Source organism: Pectinophora gossypiella, chromosome 13 (genome assembly GCF_024362695.1).
Source record: "Pectinophora gossypiella chromosome 13, ilPecGoss1.1, whole genome shotgun sequence".
Taxonomy (NCBI): Eukaryota; Metazoa; Arthropoda; class Insecta; order Lepidoptera; family Gelechiidae; genus Pectinophora; species Pectinophora gossypiella.
The window spans coordinates 1347369-1365779 of NC_065416.1; the positions used below are offsets into that span (position 1 = coordinate 1347369).

The following is an 18411-nucleotide window of genomic DNA, read 5'->3' on the forward strand; positions in this document are numbered from 1 at the left end:
TTATGGTTGTACTACACCTGAAAGATAAAAAAGGAACGATTATATATAACAATAATATACTACGTAAAAAAATGTTCGGGTGAAAAGGACAGAACGTTTGTATAGATTGCTTCAATAAAAACCGAATAGAAATATCAACAACTTTAATGATTGAATATATACAAGAACAATACATACAATGTTAACAATAGGCGTCATTCTGCTCTGCGAGGGCACTCCGGCGGCACTGTACACGATCAATCTATACAATATCCGTCAACTGCTCCAAATTATATTGAACAAGCGTCTTGCAATTTTCTTCACAAGAAATAATATCGAACCGCGATTAACAATGAGTTGTAGAGAAACCATTAATTTACACACTAAACATAACATACCCTATGAAGTAGCATGATTAGAACAGGACAGAGATATGCACATCGCCTAGTGCGAAAGAGACGAGAGATGTCTGATCCGCGCTTGAAAGTATTCAGTTAAGTACGAGAGATGAGAGATATATCACTAATCATGCTACGTTAAATAGGGTATAGAAAAATAAACTTTAACATTTAGATGAATAAACAGATTTTTGTTCACAGTTTAACAACTCGTGTCAGATTGCAATGCGTCTCAAATAACAGCAATCCAGGTAATCTAGCATATCTATGACGGGATCAACAAGTATTGTAGGTTCGTTCGTTGCAAATACATAAGAAAACCAAACACTATCCTCTAACACAAGTAATACCTTTCAAACTACAAAATTTAGTAACAACTACGTACATACCTAAGTATAATTATTAAGAATTCGACATTCTAAACCTGAATGTGTACTTTTATTGACAACTGTTAAGAGACAAAGGGACGATCGCAAACAAAGACAGAAAATGTTCGTATACTTGCATTTACTGTAATTTTCATTTACTCTTCCCATCATCCCGTGGGTATCAAATTAGAACAATATTACTATACAAACGAAAACCAATGTATATAATGAAGGCCTCCAAATTGCACAATATTATTTATCAGATCTTAAACTATATACCATAACTTCGTTATATTTATGGTATAATTTGTAAGCAGCTTGTGACTCTGATCCAAGCGGTAAGCTGTTCGCAATATAAAGGTTGACTCACATCGAACGGTGACGCGACCGATGTAGTGTGTCAAACTTTACCTCGGTATTTGGTTTGGCTCGCAAGCGACTACTAGCTAGTATCATCGTAATAGCTTGTATCCTATATAAAAATATGGAAAAAAATAAAATAATAATTTAATATTTTAAATCTAAAAATTCATCGTCAACCGTGTTAACAGAGGAAGTAAGTAAAATTTACACATTCACAGCCCTAACAACACCCATCGGACGTGTCTAATTGACGGCTATATACAATGTCGGGCACAGGGCGCGGCCCACACCTACGTCACCTAGGGTCCATTCCGAATGCTAACACTAGTGCGCCAGCAGCCTGTGTCCGAGTCGAAAACTAGTTACCAAAGTTGACGATAGAACATCGTCTGGTAGTAAAGGGAGGACTGCACCCTTAAAAACAAAGTTATAAATAAAAAAAAACTGTACAATTTGTCTCAAAGCAAGATTAAACTGATAACATCCAGTTTTTGAGAGATCAAATAATTTTGAAATCGTCTGAGCATAACATTTCTAATACCACCAACAATTTGGGCATACAATGGTGTCGATTCGGGCAGCCACCAACTTAATTTTGACTAAAACTAGGTACATCACTTTCTTGCACGTATTGTAAGTGAAGGACAGCTATAGTTTATGAGCTGTCACACTGAAAGTCGGTTAAGTTTGTGTCCGCACGCATAGGCACCATTATAATATACACTAGGCAAGACATAAAGGTAGTTTAAGAGTTGAACAACATTTTTACACTTTCCTATGGTTTACCGCAGAATTGTCATTTGTTAGAGCGAGACAAGGCACGCGGCGGAACAACGAAGCGATCGGACTCCCGCTCTTTATGCTCTGAGTGACAGAAAAGGATAGATGCATAGATAAGTCTGATGCGGCGAGGCCATATAGTTTAACATCGTTAGAGAAAGGAAAAAATAGCGTTGGCGCGGACAAATAAATATCGCAGAAAAAATATATTTTATGTTAATACATGTATAATACAAGGGAACATAATAACAAAAATGTTATTGCATGTCGAGGAAAACAATAATCGAGTTTATTGTAACAAGAAATTAGTGGCATTTTTAAATAATATCACGAGATTTATAAAAATAATTGTTATTAAATGTGGGTATTAGTATGTCTGGGGGGTTTATAAAGGCCACATTGAAGCAATTCATTTAAAAGAAGAATATTGCTATGTTACATTTGTTGGAATTGCACACTTACTATTATATAAATGTATAATTATAAATATAGCTTGTTTAGATAAATTGATTTAATGTGGCCTTCAACCCCTTAATATGCTGATTTCGTGTCAGTAATCATATATTTATGTATGTATTGTGTAGTAACTAAAATTTGTTTATTCTATTTGTTACTTTTATAATTGGTGAACCCCCAAAGTTGATGTCTATTCAAATTCTTGATCACTATCCAGTGTGATAGCCTGAAACAGAAATAAAGTATTATCCAACTTGTTAGACCAACGTGGTAAGGTGAGCCGTATCGTTGTATGTGATGGTCGAGCCAACTGCGTTAGTGAAAACTGCACTTACGATAAATTGATAACTCATCGACCCTCATCAACCCTGGTGTCAGGGCTATGATTGAGACGCCAAAGGCCACTGACATGGCTCATGTTTACTACTTACTTATATCAGCAAGTAGAAATAACGACTTAATGTACTTTCCGAAGCACGGATCATCTAAAATTCGGACAATCTGGTGGTCTTAACCAAACTAGGGGTCCCCACCGCAATTCGAACCCGGGACCTCCGGATCGCGAGCCTAAAGCTCAACCACTGGAGCACACTGTACACTAATGTGTGTGCGTGTACTGTACTCACTCACGTCGGCGGCGCTCAGAGCGAGTCCCGGTGCCACACCCAGGTGCGCTTGGTGTGGTCGAAGCGGTGCGCCAGCCACTGCGCCTGCAGCAGCTCCAGCCGGTCCTGGCTCAGGTACAGGGGCTTGCCGCGTCTACAAACAAACACACTATTGTTGCATATATGTACATTTATATACTTTACACTCCTATTGTTAATGAAGTTTGGAACGGGTCAACTCGATTGCGAGTTGGTTGGATTGGAACCTAACCAAATCAATTTAGTCAATTCCATTGTTCAAATTGATCCAACCAGGAATCGTATTTGGCGGCAAGGGTGTGCTGCCGCCAAAGGACGTTTTCGGGGTACCGAACAGAGCATAGTACCCCGCTAGCCACAAGTTGGTAGTGTGACTAGGGATCGACGATCCAACAGTGTTGTGTTGGAAGTTGTATATATGCGTCTTGCCGTGTAAACTTCGATACCGCGTTTCACGACCGCTTGAAGACTGCAGTGGCGCCATCTGTTGTATGTGAGCGGAACTAGGTGGCCAACTAGTTGGGTCCGCTACACGTTCATAATTTTGAAAGAAAGAAAGAAATATGGTAGATTTAGGGCATTTTTTATCATATCTTTTTACCCATTCTTCCACTCCATCCATTCATTTTTTTGCTTCTGTAAAAACCGGACCTGTCAAATCTTCAGGTTAGGTGCTTACCCTGACCCTGTGAAAAAACGGGATAATGGGTGCTGACAACATTTTACCCATATATCTAATTTAGATGACGTCAAAGTAAGATTACATTATTTCATTTTCTATGTCGAGCAATACATATCATACCGGGATGTTAGATCCGTAACCGAATCCGAAATAAAAGTTTCGGATAATATCGGATAGGGGCGGAGCCTAATTGAGACAAGTTGTTTAGATCGGCAGGCCGCTGCCAGTGCCGACACACAAGTCGCACGCATTGTTTGTTTTTTTTTTCTTTTGTATTTTTTATCGTTATAAATAAAACCACTTCATTACCTAATTGTATTTTATTTTTGAAATTCCTTAAAAAAAAATATCCGTAAGCGAAATTATCCGAAACTAACGGATAATCCAAAATAATTCATTATCCGTAACCGTATCCGGTATAATAAATAATCATTCTTAAATCCGTATCCAATCCGTATCCGAATTTTCACATCCATAACATCCCTGATATCATAATATGGACGACTATTTTAGGATATTTAGGCGCTTAGATAACTTTGCATTTCCAGTGGCGATATCTTCTCTCGTGTGCGTTGCGAGATCACTAATAATGTTATTTGGTCTGTATATACATACTTGAGGTCCCGGTCCTCTTCGTCGTAGTCGTCGAGGTAGAGCGAGCCCCACAGGCAGGCGCGGCGGCCGCGGATGACGATAATGTACGTAGAGGTGACCACTAAGAAGATGCCCGTACCGCCACCGCATTCCATAGCGTGCTGAAACGTGTTAAAAGGTTTTTTAATGATTTTTTACCGTCATTGCTTAAATGTTATTTTTTTTTAAAGTTAAAGTGTGTGTATGTCTGTATGGTCTATTCGCCGTTGATGTAGGTTTCACAAATCACACAAACACACTTGATGGTTGATTATCTGATGGATGAGTAATCTTGATAGAAACACCGATTTTACGATATATTTATTGATATAAAAACCAAGGTACAGAGTTCTTGCAAGGAGCACGTATAAACGTAGACTAAACTAAATTATGATTAAGTACAATACAATTTTACGTAAAGCGCTGTCGCGATATATGTGCGTTATATTGTACAACGTGTGTGAACATGCCCCCGCTCTTCCATTATAACAAACACATTATTAAAACACATTACACCGGGTTTTTACCGCGTTATTATCGGAGACATGAGACTCCTGATATTTCAACACTATTGCAAGTGCCATGATCAAGAATGATGACGTAATTTTGTAACGGCAAACTTACTTGTCTATCCCTTTTCTCTGCCGCTTGTTTCTACATTTGCTGGCGGAATGATGTCAATCCATCCATCTGAACTCGCGCACAAAGCCCCCCCCACATTGTCTGAGACCAAAACAGCATGATAGTATACCTGAACAGCCTCGGCCACCTGGTGCTGCCGGCAGCAGGGCTGCTTGAGGCACACGAGGGTGCCGCACAGCAGGCACACGGAGGCCTCCTTGGGCACGGCGCCGCATTGGAGGCACACGCGCTCGTGGTAGTACGTGAACAGGCGGTCGTAGTCGCGGGGCAGCGCCAGCAGCGCCGGCTGGGACCACTCCACGTGCAGCGAGCGGAGGAGGCGGCGGACCTGGAAGGGTAGAGGGTTCATGTCACAAATACACACGACCAGTATAATGCAAGAAGTGCCAGCATTTTAGCGGCGAAGGTGATCTGCCGTTAAATGATGTTTTCGGAGTACCGAACTGAGCATAGTCACTAGTTGGTAGTGTGACTAGGAATTGACGATCCGTTAGCGCGTTCTAGGACTACATGGCAGTGCGCGCCATCTGTTGGTAATAGGCGGAAACAGCTGGTCAACTAGTTGGGTCCTATTGTATGGGCAATGTTGCCTGATTTAAATAAATAAATAAATAGAATCATTGAATCGGTTTATTCTGTGTGTTGGTCAGAGTCAAGCGTATTTCCAACTGGGCTGCTACGGTTTCTCTAGAGTATTTCGTTATAAGATGTTATGAGGGTTCGAAAACTCGACGAAACGTGTGGAGGAAAGGTGTCGCCGTGTACTGACCACCAGCTGGCCGCGGTGCGCGGCGTGGCCCAGCTCGCGCGCCCAGGCGCGCGCCGCCAGCTCGGCCCGCGGCGGCAGCGCGCAGGCGGCCGACCACGAGCCCCACTCCATGCCGTCCGTCACCAGCTCCAGGTAGTACGCCAGCCGCACGAACTCCGAGCGCGGGGACACCACCTCTGGCAGCGCGCCGCCGTACAGGTGGTGCCGCAGCAGCGCCGCGATGCGCACGAACGGCAGCAGCAGCTCTTGCAGCTGGAAACACATGTTGACATTCATCGTATTTCATACAATAACAGTGGATGAGATCGTGACACGTGCAACAGGATCGGAAAGGATGACGTGAAAGTGAGGAGACCTATTCGATAGAATAAGGAATAATACTACGTATAGAACGGCAACTCTACGCTCCCCACCAGCGGCTGAGCTAGATTTACTTCACCACCCTCGGTCTTACTTTAGTCTTCAATAGAATGGGCGTCAGATGTCACACACAGACAGATGCGCATGTACAATGACGTCAATGTGTAGTGTCTGTGTGAAATGAGGTGTTTCGTATGAAGTGTCCGGTTCTGAGTTCTGAGAGGCAGTTCTGAGTTCCAAAGTGTGCCTTTACCCAGCAGTGGATAGATACAGACTGAGGAGATCGGAACTTCCATACTCCGGACAAAGTTCTTCAACAAAATTCGACAGGCAATTCTAAAGAAATCATTGTGGAAAAGTGGCCTGGGTAATGATACCATGTATGACAAGTATACCTCTTCTCATTGCCTTCGTTCCTCCCTTTGTTCACTCTAGAAAGTAATTCTCCTACACAAATGCACGTAATATTCAAACAATGTGTTGCTTTTGATACTGCTAACGCGATATTTCGAAGACGATACCTCCTGGCGGTACCACCTATAAAACACATATTTCCTGTAGGGAGAAATAGGTATCATAAACATATATTACCTGTCTCTCCATGCTGGCAATATCAGGTTGATCGCTGCTAGGCGCCGGTGACGCGGGCGGCCCGTCCTCCGTGAACAACTCGGAGCCAGCCAGCGCCGACAACAACAGTCTGTCAATACAAGGTATTATAATAACTTAATAAGGTTATGTGTTGAGAGCATTAAGGAGGGTGTGTGGAGTGACTTTGAAAAGAGAATAACGTTACCTTACTGTGAAAACGGTGTAAGTGCCTTTTTGAAAAATCACATCCGGATATCACGTTGATTTAACAGAAAGCTCGGTGGATATAGCTCTTGACTACTCTAAATGATCTTAAACTTGCTGTACACTACTGTGAGCGTGTAGTGTGGTGTGTGTAGGTACCTGGCGGCCTGCCTCAGCCCTTGCGGCTCCCCGGCGCGGGGCGCGGCTGCGAGCGCGGCGCGGCCCTCGGCGCTGGCGTTGGCGCAGAACTGGCACACGATCTGGTAGTACGTCAGCGCGTACAGAGCGCGGACTATGCACGTGAAGTGTTCTGCGGGGGATATACAACAACGTCAGTTAGCTCGCAAAAGTGAAGCCTTTGTTTTTGAAAGTATTAACCTAGTTAAGGTTTGGAAACCATCTTGTTGATTCATCATGATTCATGTATATTTTCAAGGGGATTGACTTACAAGGTACATGCGGAAACATGGACATCGATGTTGAAACAGTCGCCGGAATCGTAACTATCATTATATTTTCAAGAATTACACAAACAAAAAACTCAAGAAAGAAGACTCTTGAGTATTGAGTGGACGTCAGGTCAGGTCTGCCAACATTATACGATTCGATGGATCAAAGTGAGGTGGCACTGAAGCTGGGTGTGGGTGGTGTCTACTCACGCATGTCAATATGCGGCGGGCTGGGCGGCGCCAGCAGCAGCAGCTGCACCAGCAGCGCCAGCGGGTCCCGCAGCAGCAGCGGCACGGGGCGCGCGGGCGCGGCGGGCACGGGCGGCGAGCTGCGGCCCGTGGGCGGCGCGCCGGCGGCGGGCGGCCACAGCCCGCGCCACGCGCGCGCCGCGCCCAGCGCGCCGCCCGCCGCGCACAGCACGCGCGCGTGCGCGCTCGCCACCACGATCAGCGGCACTGGGGGGATGTGGCGCTTTACTGACACGTATCAGGGTAGATAAGATCCGGAAACATCGGTTGGACCAGCACGGTCCTAAAATCTTCGAAATTGTTTACGAACTCGTGTTTGGATCTTAATTTTTTGTCACCAGCTCAGCGTTAAAGGAAATCGTCCGTCGGAAGAAACCCACATTCCCGAAAAATGCGATTTGTTGGTATGTGACTCAATTTGTATTGGACTGGTTTTGCCTTCGCAGATTGAAAGAACAGACGGGTAGTCGTTTTCGTAAAAAACAGAACCTGACAAATTTTCGGGTTACGAAAACGAACCCTGTGAAAAAGGAACAAAACTTATCAATCATATCGAAGACATAATTTCTTAGGCAGTTTAAAAACACTGCTAGCCTGAGTGAGCGATTATAAAGTTGTCAAGTTATCCTGAATATATAAAAAAAATATATATCATACCTATACACTCATTCCTAGGCTTGTAGCGAGGTGCGGGGTGAGCTTGCAAGGTACCCCCGCGCTGTACAAGTTCGCACTCCAAATTCGTCCGTACTAGTGAGGCTACGAAGGTGAAGATGGCTGCAGGAGAGGAACCATAACGTTGCTTCAGCTTGCCTCCCGCTGTCGCTGTCATGTCTTCCATCGCTTTGCCCATCGCTTCTGATAGTTTGCTTGGGGGCTGAAGAAAAGGATAAAGCTTTTGTTGCAACGATGCAGGGCGATAGTGACATCGTACCGAATATTGAGGGGGATGATTCAGATCATGTTTCCTAAAATCAAGTGAAATATCCTGTCGGAAAATTTCAAGTAATATCAACTCAGAATCATGGTCTGAATCATCCCTCAAAGTTTTCGTTACGGTGTCACTAACACCCTGTATAATTAAATACGCAAGTTTTAGCATCATTTTATTACCGTTCTAAGTTTTTGCGATTTGAAAAGCACATTAAAGCTACATGGTGCATCATAGAACATAAATATCCTATACGTCCCAGTTCTGGGCCTGTGCCCAGAACCCTGTGCCTGTGCGTTCCTCAATCAATCCGACGGAGTACGGATACTCCACGGCGGGATGGTGGAGGTGTTTTTTACTGGCCAAAAGCTTAACGTGCACTTTTATTGTCCTTTGTTTGGGAAGGATCTTGCAGACTTGAATCACCTGATTATTCGAAAAAGTAAGATGACTCCGTGCTTCGGAGATAATCGAAATTCAGTTTAATACATAGTATACGAAGTGAGCTCAGCTCTAGCTGGGCCTTACATGCCCTGTGCATTAACTGATCCTTCGTAACAGACAGAAGATATTATCGTTGTTACTCATTCAAACCTCACTGGGGTGAGTGAGATCAGGGGAGGTAAAAAGCCCACATCGAAGCGATTCATCTAAGAGAACAATATTGCAATTTGACATTTGCGCATACAAAAGTAAGTGCGCAATGCGCACATATGTCAAATAGCAATATTGCTTTTTTAGATGAATTGCTTTGATTTGGCCTTTTTAATCCCCCAGTTCTCGACCTTAGAGCCGAAATCGAATTTGATTCTTCTTAATTCGTGTAAGGCGATGATCAATCGCACTTCTGGTATTAGGGTTATTAATGATCTCTGATATGGCTCAAAGAGATGATGAGTAGAGTTATCATTATCGTAATAGTTACCGGTGGTGGATGTTCCTTTTCAAGCATGGCGAGTACTTGTGCAGCTAAAACGTCGTGCTCGGTGGGCGGCGGCCGCGCGGACCGCGCCGGCGTCGGCGCTAGCGGCAGCACACTGCAATCATACGCGACCTTTGTAATAACATACGTACATGGCTCGCGCCCGTAAGCAACATGAATTCAACGACATCTTGCAGCTCCTAAGAAGAAACTTATGGGATCAGCTTACAGTCCATAACAATAGGGTAGTTTCCAACTAGTCAAATCAGCTACTACGAAATTACTATGGAATTTGTATGAAAAAGCAACCGGCGGCGTCATAGAAAAACGTGACAAAATGTCGCACTTATTACATTTTTCTTTATTAAAATTCATAAATCAAAAAGGTTAAATAGAAAATAAAAACAGTTTTCTGTCACCTTTAGATCTGTCTTTATTTAGTCATTTATCTTTGGCCTAGGAGACTACCCAATTGTCCATCATGTTAGAAAGGACCTCTCTGTCGGATTTTACGATATGCCCTGGAAGAAAAGTGTTTCTTATTCACTCCTAGACTAGAATTGGTTCCGTGTGTGACGAAGACGTTATATAATAGAGTTGTGGTGTTACCTGTTGGCGAGCTGCCGGCACACGGGGCACAGGAACTCGCCGCGGTCCACGTGCAGGTTGTGCGGGCGCTGCGGCGCGGCCAGCGAGCGCAGGTAGGCGTGCAGGCAGCGCAGGTGCAGGTGGTGCCCGCACGACGCCACGTGCACGCCGCCCTCCCAGCCCACCGACACCGACACCAGCCACGACTCCTGCGGACACGCTCACGTTACCATGCGCCCACTAATATACTAAGGAATACAGACTCCCTCTCTGTGCTAGAAGGGCGTGCTAAGGGAACACTAGCGTTTTTCGGGCGTCCCGTCTACCGGTCGCTGGCACGACGACCCGGGCACGTAAAACCATGATAAACACCAGAGGTGATAAGGAATAGCTCGGGTCAAAAACCAACAACTAAAAATGTGGCGACAATGCAATGGTGAAAAGAAAGCCCTGTTTCTTATAAAAATGATCTGTGGAAACAAAACATTTCTTTTACATGTCCTATTGTAGATTTGCAGCAGCGGGGTCGCTATCGAAGTTCAAAATTGTTTATTGTCGCAAGCTGGTTGTATCGATGAAAGGTGGCTAAAGTAATATTCCATCGATAAGTTATTTTATTACGGAATCGACACACAGCACTCTCTAATAGCTTACGTATATTACGACTAATGATGGTAAGGACTGTTCTTTACTGTAACATCTAAACTCTCTAAGTACTAACCTGGTCAAAATGTTGATGTAAGTCATCGTGCAGCCTGTAGTGGTGCGCGGCGGCGGTGGTGTCGTGTTGCGCGGCCAGCCGGGCGCGCTCGGCCTCCGACAGGGCGAGGCGCGCGTCGCCCGTGCCCGCGCGGCGCCGGTGGCCCAGCACTGACGTCGACTGGCGGGCAACGAACAATGCTTCAACTTTAATATGCACAAGTATACAGGGTATTTAGTGACATCGTAACGAATACTGAGGGGGATGATTCACACTGACCATGATATCAGTGGATTTTCCTATCGGAAAAATCATGTTTTTTTTTTTTCAATTAATTTTAGTTCTACTATTGCAACGGAATATTCCACTTGATAATTACTCAGAATCATGGTCTAAATCATCCCTCAAAGTTTTCTTTACGATATCATTAATATAGGGTTTAGGAGTAACAACAAGCAGCACTAAGCAATATTCTGGAAACCAGACATATTGCCAAAAGGATATTCTGGAAAGAGCATATTTTCTAGCAAGACAATTTTTCATGGATTTACCGCCAATCGATTGTAGGAGATGGATAATTGGCATAGGACCTAAAAAACTGGTAAATGCAGATATGATGATAATAGGTAATCGAAAAACAGCGCCTTCCAGTTACACCGATAGAAGAAATGCTAGTATAGTTTCTGATGCAGCGAGTGTTCACATTCTGCTAAGCGAGAAATCTCTAAAGCAGTGGCTGGATGAATGCGGTGTTTACATATTCGCCCTGCCTACATTCTTGCTACGGAAGCGAACTGAATGTAAACGCAGGGTGAGATGCCTCTTTCCAGTCAGCCGCTGGCGTCCATGTCTTGATAACATCAACGGCCGCTGTCTTACCTGCAGCAACACGACCAGCCCGATGGGGTCCTGCGGCGTGGTTCGCGCCGTGGTGTTGCAGATGACGCAGTCGTAGTCCTGTTCCACGGCCTCCTCCTCCCAGTCCATGGCGCCCGCGTCGCTGGCTTCCATGTTCTGCATGGCCGACATGAACTGCTCCTGCTGCCGCTGGAACTCGCGCATCAGTTGCTGTTGGCGTTCACGGGCGCGTCGGGAGCGCTCTTCTTTCTCGCGGCGTTCTCTGTTGGGAGATCCAAAATTGGATTAAATGAGAAGCTGTCTAAAAAGCTAAAGAGACGGGTGCATGTACTATTTATTGTTGTAGCAGTCTTTTGTACTTTTTGTTAACTGTTTTCCTATTTTGTATGATTGTACATCATTTTTATGCAATAGGGTATTGTAGTGTGTGCTACCTGTTGATTATCCCAAACAGAAATGTAACCTACACGTATATTACGAATTATGATTGTATCTCATATCTCTTTTTTGTTTCGGCCACGGCAACCAAGCGCTTTCCCTTAATTTGTGAGCCTTCGGCCGCTCATTTTAGTCGAAAATTGTAAAAATATAAAAATATGCACGAACACATTGACTGTAATGGATGACAGAATGAAGGAAAACGTCGTGACGAACCCCACATTTCCGCGAAATACATTTCGGAGGTATGTGACATAACCTGTATTGGGCTGGTTTACCCTTTGGGGTAGAAGGTCAGACTGTCACATCTTTAGGCTAAGGACTTTTCTCCTCTTCTTCTTTTTCTATCGTGTGGGTTGTGAGGTGGATTACCAACCCTGGTGTCAGTTACGAACCCTGAAACGAACCCTGTGAAAGCGGGATAACTGTTGGGAGAGAATGACTCAAATGAAGTTTATCATTGATAGTGAGTGTTACCTGGCCCTCTGCTCCGCCTGCCGCTCCCGCTGGTGCGGCCACATGGACTGGCGCACGTGGCCGATGGCGGCGGCGCAGCGCGCGTCCAGCCGCGCCAGCTTGCGCAGCACCTGCCCGATGAAGTGCGGCCCGTCACCTGCACGATACGGAAACGACATACAGATAGTAAACAGTTTTATTTCGCACATACTCCATAAAGATTACACTAGGGATCACAAAGTGATTTTTGCTATATATCCCCACCGGGATTCAAACTCGGGGCCTCTGCATTGTGAGTCCAGCGACTCCTAGCACTTGTAGTTTCTGATATTTCACGATGGGTGAGTCAGTCTGCGAGTGAGTGAATGACATGCGACTTGTGCTGAGTCCTCACTCATTTTATCTCAGGACGTTCACCACCACCTTATGATCATTGTAATGAACATCCTCTATGCTTTTTGTAATTGTTTTGTGTTTTTTTTTTATGTTATTGCCTTGTCCTTTTATAATACACATTTCTATTCTATTTTGTTTTTATTCTACATTTCGCTTTTATATATAAACTAACCAATGGGCTCGGCGGTGGCGGGCTGTGTCTCGTCCAGGGAGAATGAGTCCAGCCTCCCGGACAGCTGCGAGTGCAGCTTCAGCAGCAGCGATATGATGGACTCGTTCACCGGGATCTGTTCGTCTGCCTGTTCCGTATGGAGTTGGACCTGGGAATCAAGGAATGTGTAAATATTACATGAAAAACCTAAACAGCTATAGGATGCGTAGTAATGCTATGTCATTGCGGTTCGAAATCTCACTACAGAACACTTCTAGTCTTTTCTTCCAGTCTTCTCTATTCCCAGGTCTTCTGGTCACTTTTTTTCATAAAACCATACAGGGTTTTAGTGACATCGCACCGAAAACTGAGGGAGATAATTCAGCTCACGATTTCTTTTTGTGTATTTTTTAATTATTTTCAATTTCATGCATTTCCGATGGAAAATTCTGCTTGTTGCGGGAGTGTTCGGTACGGTGTCACTAACACATTGTATGTTTAATTGGGTCATTTTTTTCTTAACTATATCTAGGCGATGATGTACAGTCATGAGCAATATAATGTACCCACTTTAGAACTCTGTCGCACTAACATATTTGACATTTAGTGAGACTTACAGTTCAATTTGTCAAAAAAGTTAATGTGACATGGTACCAAAGTGTATCATATTAATGCTCGTGACCATATATGTAATGAAATATCCATACCTGTGTATCGGAGGATTCAGCCGCATCGGGCGGCGCGGGCAGTGCGGGTGTTCGAGACGATGACTGCTGGCGAAGCGCCACTTCCCAGTCTGGCGCTCCCATTTCTGACAAAATATCGTAGTCATTGCACAAGTGAGAAAAAAAAGATAGACTAGGGCAAGAACCGCCAACTTAGACACGATTAAAACTATCTCTATCTCTTTCTTGCACTCATTGTGAGTGAAGGACAGCACTAACTTAAGATAAATGAATAAGTTGTCAAACTGAAATTAAGTTGTCAATTTTTTGTTCCAGTTTTGTGTCTACGATTTATTTAGTTTAGTTTTTTAGTTTTTTTTTCTCCTGTTTACTTTTTTCGTTTATTTATTTGTATGTAGTTCTGTGACAGGTATAGTCCTAGTAAACAGGTTTTCTGAAGTGATACCCACGACACAGGCATGCCTAGTGTGGAGTATAATAAGCATTGTTATACCGTGTCTGTTGAATAAATATTTTGTATTTTTTTTTTATTGAAATTGGGTTAAGTTTGTGTCCACTCGAATAGGTACCATTGTATTATCCAAGTATTCAAATCCATCCAAGTGCTGACAAAACCAGAGATTGGAAAAACTTTTCTCTTTCAATCAAGCAATAAAGCTCTTTACCCCACTCCCCATCTCTACTCACCATAAGGCACAGCTGAAGGCGTGTCAGGCTCAGCTTCCGATGCAGCCAGTGCAAGTGTCAGCTGCGTATCCGCATCCATCTCTGTCTCGCTCAGTTGTAACGCCAGCGCTTGACTCTCTCCACCCTGGATCACATACTGACAATTTTACTTTACAAACATTTCATTATAAAACAAAAAATACGTTATGTAACATCACAAGTGACTGAATAAAGACTAGGTTTCCTTGTTAGCTAGATAAGAATGACTGAAACACAACTGAAACAGATGTTAATTTTAAAATGAACGAGTGAATGGATGAATAACCCGGACGAATCAAATATGCATTGTGCTGGTATGCAACTCGTTTGACGTGTGCTGTCAACTTAATTCTGCTGGGTTATGCGCCAATATAAAATTTTGAGCGGGTTGTTTAAGTTTTCAGCCAAAAATTAAAGCCTGTTCCATAATTTTTATGGCTGCTGGTTACCCGTCAATTTTCTTTTGGGCGGATAAGAAAATGACAGGTATAACTTTTAACACAAGAACAGTAATTTTCTGTAATTATTCGAGAACCGCGCCTTTCGCGCCAGGTGCGGGTGCAAATTTAAATGGTCATTTCACGCGTTGAAAGAAGAAAGGATTTTGTAGTTAGATTATTAGCCCAAAACCGAAAATTAACCATACGATGGTGCCTAAAGGAATCAGCAACGTTATCTTTGGTTTTCGTTAATAACCTCCTAAGGGTGGTATTAATAAACTAATCTCAGCTTCGAGACTGCCCTCAAGATCATGTCAATGTGACAGTTCTCATATAAAAACAGAAACTTGAGCATGATCTTGAGGGCAGTCTCAGCTGAGATTTACTTATTAATACCACCCTAAGACACAGACACAATAGTTAAATGAGGTGGTCTGTATTTTAAAAGGACATTCGGTTCTCTACGGTGTACAAAATACAAGCAATGAAAAATTGTGAGATAAACACTGCCAAAACTAGTACCTCTAGCGCTCGTATCTGCGGAGCATCTCCGCCCGCGTCTGATTGGTCGTCTGGCATAGAATCACCCCGGGCCACCTGTACAGAATAGGCTACTTGACACTCTTGTCTAATGAGATAATTTTTACGAAACGTCAAAACGAAAGTTCTCCTTGGAGTTTGTATGGGAATACTGTCCTGTGACATCAATAGAAACGGTCAAACGTCGTATTCATTGTAAAATTCAGAAAGTAAAGTGAGTTCTATGTCTATATTAATATTTTATAATTTACCTTTGACCTAACCAATTACCCTATTCTAGAATAGAATAGAAATGTTTTATTGCGACCATGTGTTCGTAAAAATGTGGTGTTATAAAAATACAGAAGTAACAGAAGTATAAAAATACAGAAGTCTAACTATTAAATTGCGTATTAAACTCTTATCGCCTATCGGCAATGAACGCTGGAGATTTTTTCTTGCAAAATTCGAAGGGTATGGGAATGTTGTGTTGTCAGCAAGGCAACCAGGCAGGACGTGAAGTTAGTGGCCAGGAGCGATGCCAACCAGAGAGGTTGACGTCGTTAAAATAATAATATACTACGGTCCCTAGAGATACTGTAAAAAAGAGCGCCAGTAGCGGTACTAAATAAGTATGGAGGGAGCAGATATGGTGAGAGGTGTATCATACCTGCAGCGGTGGTGGCACGGCTAACGCAGTGCTGGTGGCTGGTATAGGCACGGGCGCTGTTTCACATTCCGAAGGCTCCCATTCGCCGTCACCTGCGAATGGTATAAGATGGTGCAGGCTTCGTGGTTTAGTGGTTAGAGCGATGGGTTCACGATGTAGAGGTTCGGTTTCGATATCCGCTGGGGACATTGTCTGAGACTCCCGTTTGGCAAGGATATTGGAGGAGTCAATCTGATTGTCCGAAACAGTAAGACTGTTTCGTGTTCCGTGACACCTTCGCCATTCCGCAGTGGAGTAGCGGGATAGTATGCTCCTAGACAGGTGTGGTCAAGAAGGATCTGTGCTTGTACAACGTCACCGGAAACGATACATCAGATAGAGCGAAGTGGAAGAGAAAGACAAGGTCACCATCACCATCAAATGGGAATAATAAATGTCAAGGGGAGAGAGGGGAAGGGAGGAGAGGAGGGAAAGGGGGAGGGGGTCTGGGGGAGGGGGGAAGAGAGAGAGAGAGAGTGGAAAATAATAGTAGTGGGTATACTGACTGTCGGAGTGGTAGTGCGCGGGGTAGTGGTGGGGTGCAGGCGGCGCGCGCGGCGGCGGCACGGCGGCCACGTAGGTGCGCGCGTTGTCGCAGATGGCGGCGCCGGGGAAGGCGCCCAGCAGCGGCGCGCCCGCCACGCTGGCGCGGCCCGCGCCCGCCGCGCCCGCCACGCACACGTCGCGCTGAGGGGGGCAGCGAATATGTATCAAGAGATTGACCAAAGTTTATTTTTCAATAATTCGGATGCCTCTAGTAGCCAAACCGATAGCCGATCAACAATAGGGTAAGTAACAACTTATACAACGTGTTTATACGATACTCTTTCAAGGAATCGATTTTCAGGTTGGCTTTCTAGATTCCCCTAGCGTTATCTCGATTTCAAAGGGTACGCTTACCTAACCTGAAGATAGGTCTGGTTTTTTTACAGAAGCGACTGCCCTGGCCTTCTACCCCACCAAGGAAAAAGCATCCCAGTTAAGTCAAATTACTAATGAATTAATGATCGGCTTTCTAGGTTAATAATTTACAATTGACGTAGTCATCCATTTAATATTATGTGGCTCACGTTATGTTCCTTGGCGCGCTCGGCCGCCAGCTCGGCGGCCACATCCAGCAGGTAGACGGCCAGCGCCAGCACGTGGTCGGGCGGCGCGTGCGGCGACACGGCGTCGGGCTGGCGCCGGTGCACGCCGCGGTGCAGCACGGCCAGCAGCGCGCCGTGCAGCACGCCTGCGGCGGGGACGGGCCGTGAGGTGGACACGGAAATGGCAAAACTCTAGGATTGGATCACTCACATACCATAAACAAATAGATTCACAGTCCCTAATGATTTTTTCTAAAAAACACGTCCGAACTGTATTGTAAATACACATTAAATTACGTAGATAGAATTACATCTATCAAAGCACGCAAGCCAGCGCTGCGACGCTTATTAGCAGTGATGCATCAGTCAGCACTAGGTCGATCGTTTCTTTTCTATCTTACATTAAGAACTTTGAGCAGGATGGCACAGGGTACTTCAGTCACCAAGAACTTGTCGAGGAGGGACGAAGGCCGCTAATTGTGCTGTAATGTTTCTTGTTTTAAAATGTTTCGTGTATGTTTGTGCAATAAAGAATATTCAATTGTGACAGAATGATGTCCAAGAATAGGATAGTGAGAAAGAGAAGGGGGAGGCCTTAGCCCAGCTGTAAGCTCCATACCGGAAGCACATAAAGCGCGTGGGTCCCCAGCGCCGGGTGGTGGCGGCCCAGCAGGTCGTAGCGGCGGCCACAGCGCGCCTCCAGCAGTGTTGTCGCTGCCGCTGCCACCATCGCTGCCGCCGCTCGACATGCTGCCTGAGGTCTTCTGTTTCTCGCGGACGCTGGGGAAGAATACACGTGTTAGGCTTAATAAATAAATAAGGCAATGATATTGCTAAAGCTTTTTCTTCTTCACGTCTTCCAGAATTGACAGATTTACAAAACCTCCAGAACGATTTTTAGATTATTTCCTTTACTTGAGCTATAGGATGTTACGGTTCTAGATCTGTGGGAAGTACTCCATACGTTTTTGTTCCCTTACGAAATCAATCAGTATTTACGACATATTTAGGAAGGTGAACAACGCATTTTATTTTTTTTATTCCCTCCCAGTACAGCTTTCAAAGCATGATTCATATATGAGTGCATTGGACCCTGCAATGCGACTAAGCGTTTTCAAACTAAGCGAATGCCTCTTCATTATGTTCCTCCTCTTTACTGATATGAAACCAGGCTAATTGCAAGTCCATTTACAAACTTAACTGTTCATTCTTTGTGAAACTTAATACTTCATCTCAGGCGAGAAAGAAAAATTTAAA

General features: G+C 44.3%; 1 protein-coding gene across 3 annotated transcripts in view; it reads right to left on the reverse strand.

Annotated features, from left to right (window-relative positions):
- Positions 1 to 128: 128 nt before the first annotated feature.
- LOC126371686 (E3 ubiquitin-protein ligase Ubr3) overlaps positions 129 to 18411 on the reverse strand; it is an 86469-nt gene continuing 68186 nt past the window's right edge. Inside the window, exons 14-35 of one of the 3 annotated variants that reach the window (XM_050016983.1) lie at positions 17774 to 17934; positions 17137 to 17300; positions 16573 to 16753; positions 16028 to 16119; positions 15361 to 15435; positions 14381 to 14504; positions 13715 to 13818; positions 13029 to 13176; positions 12482 to 12617; positions 11588 to 11828; positions 10730 to 10888; positions 10030 to 10217; positions 9424 to 9535; positions 8225 to 8444; positions 7529 to 7774; positions 7029 to 7179; positions 6666 to 6774; positions 5715 to 5966; positions 5055 to 5273; positions 4286 to 4425; positions 2971 to 3103; positions 129 to 2570 (exon numbers count right to left, since the gene is read on the reverse strand). In XM_050016983.1, the coding sequence (XP_049872940.1) occupies positions 2986 to 3103; positions 4286 to 4425; positions 5055 to 5273; positions 5715 to 5966; positions 6666 to 6774; positions 7029 to 7179; positions 7529 to 7774; positions 8225 to 8444; positions 9424 to 9535; positions 10030 to 10217; positions 10730 to 10888; positions 11588 to 11828; positions 12482 to 12617; positions 13029 to 13176; positions 13715 to 13818; positions 14381 to 14504; positions 15361 to 15435; positions 16028 to 16119; positions 16573 to 16753; positions 17137 to 17300; positions 17774 to 17934 (3340 nt within the window). In that variant the 3' untranslated portion in view covers positions 129 to 2570; positions 2971 to 2985. Of the gene's footprint in view, positions 2571 to 2970; positions 3104 to 4285; positions 4426 to 5054; positions 5274 to 5714; positions 5967 to 6665; positions 6775 to 7028; positions 7180 to 7528; positions 7775 to 8224; positions 8445 to 9423; positions 9536 to 10029; positions 10218 to 10729; positions 10889 to 11587; positions 11829 to 12481; positions 12618 to 13028; positions 13177 to 13714; positions 13819 to 14380; positions 14517 to 15360; positions 15436 to 16027; positions 16120 to 16572; positions 16754 to 17136; positions 17301 to 17773; positions 17935 to 18411 lie in introns of all 3 variants that reach the window. The other 2 variants (XM_050016982.1, XM_050016981.1) reach the window with 2 other exon arrangements.